A 10,774-nucleotide genomic window follows, 5' to 3' on the forward strand; every position below is an offset into this window, starting at 1 on the left:
TCAGGCCCCGACTTGCGTCCTAGCAGCAACCGCCCACGGATCAGCTATCTTAATAACTACTCTGCAGGGGTTGGGAGACTAGTGCGTGGAGGTACTGGGCTCCACCCAAGGAGGGTCTCGGCCCGAAACGTCACCCATTCCTTCCTTCTCTCCAGAGACGCTGCCTGTCCCGCTGAGTTACTCCAGCATTTTGTGTCTATCTTTGGAGATAATCCTTCCCATGCAGATATCTCATCGAAGAATTGTATCATTGCCTTTGTGAGGAGATTCTACGCAGTTCCTCTTAACTACATCAATATTTGTTCAGTATCATAAGATTTCTTAGATCAAGTAAACCCTCCAATTCCTGTACAATGCTGTAAAATAAATTCGTCGAAAATGAGAAAATTAATGCCATTGAAATTCAGCTCCCACATAAGTAGATTGTGTAGCTGATTGCTATCAGTCTGTTTCTGAAGCAGCTTGCTTTCAGCAAGGTTTAGTTACATCCTATCGCATGTTCCAGTAACCAAGGGTAATCTTTTAATCTGAATTAGTTGTTTACATTTCATGGCTGAATATTTTTTAGGTCCTCCAAACACAAAATGAACAAACATTTGGTGAAAGGAAGTGCGATAAAGATCGATAAGCTGCGTTTATTTTTATACGTTCACAAAGCAACAGATATATTAAGATTACACTCTCGTAATTCTTCATTAAGTTGCACGAAAGGTAACACAGCAAACATCGGCACGACAGAAGCTCTCCATTTGTGAACAAGGGGTGGCACGGTGGTGCAGCGGTAGAGTTGCTGCCTCACATCGCCAGAGACCCGGGTTCGATCCTGAGTACGGGTGCTGTCTGTGTGGAGTTTGTACGTTTTACTTGTGACTGTGTGGGTTTTCTTCAGGTGCTCCGGTTTCCTCCCACATTCCATAGATGTACAGGTTTGTAGGTTAATTGGCTTCTGTAAATTGTAAGTTGTCCCTAGTTTGTAGGATAGTGCTAGTGTACAGAGATCGCTGGTCAGCACGGACTCGGCAGGCCGAAGGGCCTGTTCCTACGCTGTATCTCTAAAGTCTAAAGTCTAAAGTAAAGATGTCTCTAAAATGGTTTTGGTTCAGCCAAACCATCTCTATAATTGGAATGTTAACATAATAAGCTCAAATAAATCCTAATTAAAATGAGTTGAATTAAGCAGTTTTTAATCATTCTTAGGGCGGCACAGTGGCGTAGCGGGTAGAGCTGCTGCCTCGCAGCGCCAGAGACCGCAGGTTCAATCCTGAGCTTGGGTGCTGTCTATATGGAGTTTGCACATTCTCCCTATGACCGCATGGGTTTACTCCGGTTGCTCCAGTTTCCTCCCATGTTCCGAAGACGTGATGGTTTGTAGGTTAATTGGCTTCTGTAAATTGCCCCTAATTTGTAGGGAGTGGATGAGTCCTGACTTACAAATAATGACCCAAAGTGCTGGAGTAAATCAGCAGGTCCATTAGACTATAAGAACATCAGACATAGGAGCAGAATAAGGCCATTTGGCCCAACGAGTCTACTCCACCATTCTATCAGACCTGGTCTATTTTTCTCTCTCAACCCCATTCTCCTGCCTTCTCCCCCATACGTCCTTTTATTCCAAGGCTGTGCCCTCTGGTCCTAGACTCTCCCACGACAGGAAACATCCTCTCCATGTCCACTCTATGGAGGCCTTAATACAAAGAAACAAACACAAAAGCACAGAAAGGTTCACTTTGAAGTAGCCTTTATTGGAAGCATATTTTTCCATTACAGGGATTATGAATTTGATACAGAACATTACAAGCAATAAAAGTAAAATCACAATAAAAGTAGCATCATTAATGTTTCAGCTTAAGCATTGAAGTATAAAGCCCTATTTCAATCAACCTCAATTTGTGATGATTTGGCATTAGACCCCCTCTCCGTTGAACAATGGTGAAGAGGGCCTTGCAGGAAGAGGGACGACTGTTCATGGGACGACTGGAACGGAGGTGAAATTATGCTTCGGACTAAATCAGATTATCGTCATAAACACCATTGTCTACCTGAGCAAGCTCATATTGCAGAGAGTTGTGGATGCAGCCCAGACCATCACGCAATCCAACCTCCCTTCCATCGACTCCATCTACACTTCACGCTGCCTCGGCAAGGCCACCAGCATAATCAAAGACCAGTCTAACCCCGGCCCCTCTCCCATCAGGCAAGTGGTACAGAAGTGTGAAAACGCACACCTCCAGATTCCGGGACAGTTTCTTCCCAGTTGTTACCAGGCAACTGAACCATCCTACCACCAACTGGAGAGCGGTCCTGAGCTACTATCTACATCATTGGTGACCCTCGTACTATCTTGTATCAGACTGTCAGAATAACTTTCATGAGAGATGAGTATCAATCTGCAGCTACTTTATTAGCAATAACTTGTCAGACAAGGAGAACAGTCAAGCAAGAAACTGTCCTCTCGTTTCAAAGCTTGCGGTATTTTATATCATATTTGATAGCATAATAGCAAGGTTAGTCGCGTACACTTGTCTACAGGGTTAACTATTGTGATCCAGCATTCAGTAACTTTCCACTGAGAAACAGGCTTCTTTATCTATGTAGGAAGATAAAGATGTCTCAGTGTAGCCTGGAGTTCACAATGCTAGCCAGTCAGCATAAATACTATACATGATTACAATCAAGCGGCCCATCTTGTTTGTATCAAGCAAACTTGCTGTCTTGACTTTATGGGCCAGCTGAACCAGGAATGTTTAGCCTAGCTCTCATTCATTGAAGTAAAGTTCGATTCCCACAGAGTGAAAGATAAAATGGAAGAACAGTTCAGTTCTTCCCACAATTCCCAAAGGACTTTACCTTGCACTCAACATTATTCAAGGGAGAGTTATGGGCCTGTCCCACTTAGGCAATTTTTCCTAAGCGACTGCCTGAAATTACGGCAACTGGAATGGCGACTGTCAGAGTGGAACACACACACACGCACACACACACACACACACACGCATACACGCACGCACGCACGCGCACACACACACACACACACACACACACACACACACACACACACACACACACACACACACACACACACACACACACACACACACACACACACACACACACACACACACACACAGAGCTTCCTTCACCAGGCCGTTATGCAGGCGGAGGACAGGGCAAGCGGGGGGAGCGCTGTCTGAGTGAAATTCACACGGTGCAAAGCCAATGTGATACAGACACACACCGCGATGAACTGGAAGGTTGGCGCTGTAATTAAGACAGTGAAAGCACAGTGTACGGTAAGTCCTTTAAAAGAGCTGGGAGAGGGGGGGAGAGGGGGGAGATGGGGGGAGAAGGATAAGGAGTGGAGACAACATTTAAGAAGCCAGAGATACACGGCTGTGAAGCTCGGCGGACATTAACATTAACATTGTCGGTTATCATTGGTTCTGAAAACTACTGCTTACGTTTTTTGAACGGGGTACTGATTTTGAATGATCCATCTCAAAAGGCCGATTGGCCTATTCCTGCACCTAGGTTTCTCTGTTTTCCTTTACCCTGTTTCTGGACACTGTGGGCAGCTTGATTGTAATCATGTATTGTCTTTCTGCTGACTGGTTAGCATGCAGCAAAAGCTTTTCACTATACCTCGGTACATGTGACAATAAACTAAATTGAACTAAACAAAGTCATTATGGGAGGTACACAAAAATGCTGGAGAAACTCAGCGGGTGCAGCAGCATCTATGGAGCGAAGGAAATAGGCGACGTTTCGGGCCGAAACCCTTCTTCAGACTGATTATGGGCCTGTCCCACTTAGGCGATTCTTTAGGCGACTGCCAGAGACTAGTTTTAATGGAATTCATCTACGACATCTGGCAACAACACGTTGATAATTTTGCGGCAATCGCCTGTAATCGTCCAAAAAAAATTGTTTAAATGAGACAGGCCCAATATTAGAAGAACCATCCACAAAGAGGTGGAGTCAGCCTTATGAAGTCTTGTATTCAGAGAGTAACAAGTCAGTTGGATTTTCTCCAGATCAACCAATGTTCTATATCGCCATGGGGTAAAACAAACTGACAGAATTTGATGATAGTATCATCGAGTTATCATGTCACACGGCACAAAAAAGGCCCTTCGGCCCAACTTGCCCATGCCAACCAAGATGCCCCATCTACGCTAGTCACCACTGCACACATATGGCCCATGTCCCAGCACTGGCAAAAAGACTCGATGTGGTGGAGAATAACATTCTTCACATGGGTAAAGTTGAAAGTAAATGACAGTATTAAATGCCAGAGCTCTTTTTTAAGGTTCCTCTGACAAAGGATGATGAAAATCTGCAATTCTTTCTCCCTAAAAGCTCTAAGAGACATATAAAATAGGTGGAGGAGGAGGCCATTCGGCCCTTCGAGCCAGCACCGCCATTCATTGTGATCATGGCTGATCGTCCCCAATCAATAACCCGTCCCTGCCTTCTCCCCATATTCCTTGATTCCACTGGCCCCTAGAGCTCTATCTAACTCACTCTTAAATCCATCCAGGCCTCTTGAGGTTTAACATTTCAAAACTGAGGCATATGGAAATTTGTGTAAGAAGGAACTACAGATGCTGGTTTAAACCAAAATTCAGTTTATTTTAGCGCGGAAACAGGCCCTTCGGCCCATCGAGGCTGCACCGACCAGCGATCCCCGCACGTCAACACTATCCTACACAGACTAGGGACAATTTACATTTAAACCAAGCCAATTAACCTACGAACCTGTACGTCTTTGGAGTGTGGGAGGAAACTGAAGAGATCGGAGAAAACCCACGCAGGTCACGGGGAGAGCGTGCAAACTCCGTACAGACAGCGCCCATAGTCGGGATCGATCCTGCGTCGTAAGAGCTGTAAGGCAGCAACTCTACCGCTGCGCCACCATGCTGCCCCAGAAGATAGACACAAAGTGTTGGAGCAATTCAGTGGGACAGGCAGAGAAGGAATGATGACGTTTCGGATCGAGACCCTTCTACAGACTGAGAGTCAGGGGAAAAGGAAATGAGAGATATAGATGGTGATGTAGAGAGATATAGAACAAATGAATGAAAGATATGCAAAAAAGTAATGATGATAAAGGAAATAGGTCATTGTTAGCTGTTTGCTAGGTGAGAACAAGAAGCTGGTGCAACTTGGGTGGGGGAGGGACGGAGAGAGAGGGAATGCAGGGGTTAGTTGGTTAGAGAAATCAGTTCATACCACTGGGTTGTAAGCTTCCCAAGCAAATTATGAGATGCTGTTCCTCCAACAAGTATGGAAACCTATAGTATTAGGTTTAGGTGCCAGTAGACTTAAAACTACAGTGGAAAATCACGTGGGAAGGACACTAAGATTCCATTTTGCTGACTTTCCCTCCAGCCCCCTCAGAAACACCTGGTAACACATTATCTAGCACCCTACACAAGGTGCTTGAAAGATATCGAGGTTTGAATTTTACCTCAACTTAAAGCACAAAGTGAAAATAGGAATTAAGAGGCAGAACAAAACATACAATGAATCTATTTTGGAAATGGATTATTAAAGCTTTTCTCTTACTTTCTAAATGTTAGGCAAATCATAAGCATATAACAATTTTAATTAGTAAAAGTTTGAAGCCTATCATAATTTTAAGCAAAGGGGAAAGGAAATAGCCTTTGGTCCAGAAATAGCCTGAGTTGCATTTGCATTCAATGCTCGGCCTCCACTATGAATCAAGGTCATGTGGGCTTTCAGTGTGTGACCTAAATCTTGTAGAGTCCAAAGAAGGTCAGAAACTCATCGGAACTTACTGACGATGGGTGAGAGACACTGACAAACAACGCCGTTCCTTCATTGAGGTGAAACATTCCAGCCTGGAATGTGCCTTTTTCCCACCTTCGAGACCCAGTGCAGTAGTTTACCTCTTGAACCCGCATCAGACTGAGGTTGTTCTGGTAAGTGGTGTCACGTTGAAGGATGGTTTGGTGCAACGGGGCGCTCTGGCAGTTCATCCCGCGGAAGTGGATTTTGGAGTAGATGAAGTATTTCCCAGTTTTGTTGATGACCAATGCACTGTCCTTGTACACCATCCCTTCCATAAAAGCATTGCCCAGCCGGTGCTCCCACATCAATCTATCTGAACCTGCAGCGGTACTCTTCCCTGCAATGGCATGTTGGCATTAAAGAAACAATTTTATGTTTGGTTTTGTTTAGTTTAGTACAGAGATACAACTAATTAAATGCCCCCAACGAGTCCACGCTGACCAACGATCACCCCATACACTAGTTCTATCCCGCACTTTTTTTTAGCTTAGTTTAGATTAGAGATACAGAGCAGAAACGGGCACTTCAGCTCACCAAGTCCGCTCCGAGCAGCGATTCCCGCACACTAATGCCCCTGTCCCACTTAGGAAACCTGAACGGAAACCTCTGGAGACTTTTCGCCCCACCCAAGGTTTCCGTGCAGTTCCCGGAGGTTTTTGTCAGTCTCCCTACCTGCTTTCACTACCTGCAACCTCCGGCAACCACCTGCAACCTCCGGGAACTGCACGGAAACCTTGGGTGGGGCGTAAAGTCTCCAGAGGTTTCCATTCGGGTTTCCTAAGTGGGACAGGGGCATAACACTATCCTACACACACCAGGGACAATTTACAATGATACCAAGTCAATTAACCGACAAACCTGCACATCTTTGGAATGTGGGGGGAAACCTGTGCACCCGGAGAAAACCCACGCGGACACAGGGAGAACGTACAAACTCCATACTGACAGTACCCGTAGTCAGGATCGAACCCGGGTCTCTGGCGCTATAGGGCAGCAACGCTACCGCTATGCCATTTCTGCTTGTAACTGCATGTAACAAATGTACAAAGATTTGCTGCTGCTTTTGCCAGACAATTTGCTCAAACAAGCCGTAACTATTGTCCCGGACAGATCCTGGATCGAGCTGCCGGCAGAGATGGTTGAGGCAGGTACTATCACACCATTTACAAGACACTTACACAGCTACATGGTTAGGGCCAAATACAGGCAAATGGGACTAGCTTCGATGTGGCATCTTGGTTGGCATGGGTGAGTTGGGCTGAAGGGCCTGTTTCCCTGCTGTTTATCTTTATGACTCTATGAATCAAATTTTATAGAACATGGATCAGAAAAATACAGCACAGGGATGTGGCCATCTGCACACAACGCCTGTGCTAAACACGAAGGCAAGTTTAACTAATGTTATTTGCATACATGTGATGCATATTCCTCCATTCCCTGTACCTATCTAAAAGCCTCTTAAGCACCACCATTATATCTGCCTCCACCACTGGCAGCATGTTCCAGGCACCCACCACCCTCAGCATAAAACAACATGCCCCTTTCACCTTAAAGCTCTGCCCTTTAGTCTTTAACATGTCTCCCCTTGGAAATAGGTTCTGCCTGTCTCCCCTATCTATGCCTCAAAATGTTATCTACTTCCCTCAGGTCTCCCCTCAACCTCCAGTGTTCGAGAGAAAACCATCCAAGTTGGTATGAATATTGATTTCATGTAATAGGCCTGGCATAGATGCCACGCAATGTGCCAGTCAGCTGGACATTGCCGCCTGGAAAGGTTCTTCTGGACCAACACCTTTGATCACGTCCATCGGGCAGTGGTCAGCACGGAACGTCCTGCGGCACTGCAGGAAAAAGGACTCCATGGATCCGGTGGCGTGCTTCCCAGAGCAGACTGCCCAGCTTGTCTGGCGAAATGCCCCAACTCCAGAACTCACCAACAAGCACCAAGACCCGGCTTGGCTGGCACTGAGGGGAGCCCTCCCAGTCCGATCCTTCCTGCACCGTCGGGACCTCACTACCAGTGCACGCTGCCCTTGGGACGGCTGCTATGGGGAGGAGACGGTTGCCCACCTCTTTGCAGAGTGTGGATTTGCAAAGAGAGTCTGGGGAGGTCTGCAAGGGTCCCTGGAACGATTTATCCCGAACAGCTCCGTCACAGAGGCCTCTGTGATTTACGGACTGTTCCCAGGGACGTATTCAGAGACTGACATCGAGTGCTGCTGGAACGTCATCAACTAGGTAAAAGATGCTCTTTGGTCTGCCCGAGCGTGATAACCACCCAGCGGAGCGAGATGTCCGTCGGGGAATGTTGCCGACTGGCCCACTGCAGACTGCAGGAGTACGTGCTGAGGGACGCACTGAAGCTTGGTGCAGCCAATGCCAAGGCTCGGTGGGGGAGGACCACAGTCTAGGGTCCTGCCGCTGATGGACATGGGGGGCATGTCCCTCAAACTAAGGGAAGGGATTCCATGCCAGTGGGCCAGATGAGTGGGGGATAAAATTGTGTAATTTGTGTAAACAGTATAGAAACATAGAAACATAGAAATTAGGTGCAGGAGTAGGCCATTCGGCCCTTCGAGCCTGCACCATTTTGACTATATGTACAGCTTCCGACAATGTTGGATGAATTTTTTACACAGTTCCTGTATTGTATATATTTATTACTTGAATAAAGTATATTTTGAATTTAAAAAAATAAATAATATTCACTAAGTAATCACTGCATTACCTCTATCTCCACCACCCAAGTCTTCCGTTTTCACCTAGCAACAGCTAACAATGGCCTGTTACTTTTATCATTGTTACTTATTTGCATATCTTTCATTCATTTGTTCCATATCTCTCTACATCATCGTCTATATCTCTCGTTTCCCTTTCCCGTGACTTTCAGTCTGAAGAAGGGTCTCGACCCGAAACGTCACCCATTCCTTCTCCCTGGAGATGCTGCCTGTCCCGCTGAGTTACTCCAGCATTTTGTGTCTATCTTTGTTTATCATTCGATGTGTTTTTAATTTTCGATTCCAGCTTTGCTCCCCCTTCATTCTGTTGTCTTAATTACTATTGACCCGTTCCCTTTCATTTTACGCCCCAGTCTGTATATCTCCTCTCTCCCCTGCCTTCTGTTTTAGTCAGTGTTTATCCAAAGCACACAGTCTGACCACAGACCTGTAAGATGAGCAGCCATTTTGATGTTACTCTTCAGCTCTCTCTTGCCTTCAGTTCCTGCAAGACAGTAGATGAAGACCATGAAAAAAACATCAGCTTCCTGCAAGCCCGTCAATTATTGTTTTTAAGACATTTCTTTCTGATTTTTTCATGTAAAAAAAGTCTGAACTTGCCTGACTGCTTCTGTGGTGTATTTTGTGGGTCGCCATTGATCTGCAAAATTCACAAGAGTTTGAGGTGAACAGTTGAATAGAATTGAATTGAATCGAATCAAATCAAATTGAATTGGAGGATGCTGCAAGTAAACAAGCTCTCCGGCCCACCGAGTCCACGCTGACCATCGATCACCCGTTCACACTAGTTCTAATTTGTCCCACTGTCTCATCCGCTCCCCACACACTTGGGGCAATTTACAGGGGCCTTATTAACCCACAAGCCCGCACATCTTTGGGATGTGGGAGGAAACCGGAGCACCAGGAGGAAACCCACGCGGTCACAGGGAGAACGTGCAAACTCCACACACTGACAGAACCCGAGGACAGAACCAAACCCTGGTTTCTGCCGCTGAGAGGCAGCAGCTCTACCATATGCTGTCTATACTCTCCCTTTAAATAATTCATCAACTGAAAACTTACCTGATTCATTTGGGTCACTTGATGTTGGAGCTGATATAAGCTGTACAGACCAAAGGAAAGTCCAGCCAGTGCAGTAAACAGCATGACCACGATCAGAACATTACAAGCTGTTATCCAGGCCATTTTCTTTTCAATTCTCTCTACTGGAAAGGGCGAGGTGTCTGCCAACTTCACCTTGCCGGGACCATAGTTTTCATGTTCCTGCATTTCCATTGATTGAATGTTCCTATGCATGTTTGGAAGGCTCCTAGCCTTCATGTCTGGAAGGCTCTTAGTCTCCATGTCTGGAAGGTGATATCAATCTAAAACGATCCGTAACCCTCCTGAGATCGCTGCTCACCTACTGCCCTGCAGCTCACCGGTCTCTTATAAATTGCTAACCTGATTTGCTTCCTTTACTTATTTTTGAGTATTTCAAAGCCCTAGACCACATGGACCTTGAGTGTTTGATGTACACTGCGACACAAGTTGACAACTCCACCTACCAGAACAAACCTTTGTACAAAAGCACAAAACATTAACCACATATGACATTTTTTTTGCACATATAGACGCGGCAGAATATTGCTCCAATTGCTCTAAATCTGTTTGTTTTAATAATGCAACTACTCCAAGTATAACATTGCAAACATCTGCAGAGTCTTTTTGATGCAATCATCTTTTCGACAGACATTTAGCTCAGCAGCAATTATCTTGCTGCTCAGACAGGAAACGTGGAGCTACAGGTCAGTTTTGATATAACTGACCACAGAGTTCGAAATTGTGCAAGAATACTGTGCAGTGTACATAGACGAGGGGGCGGGGTGAAATACTATGTTCAGTGAAGGTGCAGAGATCAAAATAGAGTGACTATCACGGTGAGACCAAGCACCTCTGGAACACTGGGAGTTGAGGGGAGACATGATAGAACTATATACAATTAGTATAAAGTTGAGCTGAAGGGCCTGTTTGCACATTGAATGAGTCTATAACTCTGACTCTGTACAGCATGTAAATAGACTATTTACATGCTGTATAGTCAGAGTTATAGACTCATACAGTGTACAAACAGGCCCTTCAGCCAAACTTGCGCACACCGACCAATATGTCCCATCTACACTAGTCCCACCTGCCCATGCCTCTCCCATATCTTTCTGAACAGGTTAATTCCCGGGATGGCGGGA

General features: G+C 45.6%; 1 protein-coding gene across 1 annotated transcript; it reads right to left on the minus strand.

Annotated features, from left to right (window-relative positions):
* Positions 1-5,235: 5,235 nt before the first annotated feature.
* On the minus strand, positions 5,236-9,963 carry LOC116978099 (tumor necrosis factor ligand superfamily member 6-like). Its single transcript, XM_033029123.1, has 4 exons — positions 9,612-9,963; positions 9,150-9,189; positions 8,977-9,033; positions 5,236-6,148 (listed from the first exon to the last, which is right to left on the minus strand). The coding sequence occupies exons 1-4, from the start codon at positions 9,891-9,893 to the stop codon at positions 5,751-5,753; spliced, it is 777 nt and encodes a 258-aa protein (XP_032885014.1). The 5' UTR covers positions 9,894-9,963; the 3' UTR covers positions 5,236-5,750.
* Positions 9,964-10,774: the final 811 nt, after the last annotated feature.

Source organism: Amblyraja radiata, chromosome 10, assembly GCF_010909765.2.
Source record: "Amblyraja radiata isolate CabotCenter1 chromosome 10, sAmbRad1.1.pri, whole genome shotgun sequence".
Taxonomy (NCBI): domain Eukaryota; kingdom Metazoa; phylum Chordata; class Chondrichthyes; order Rajiformes; family Rajidae; genus Amblyraja; species Amblyraja radiata.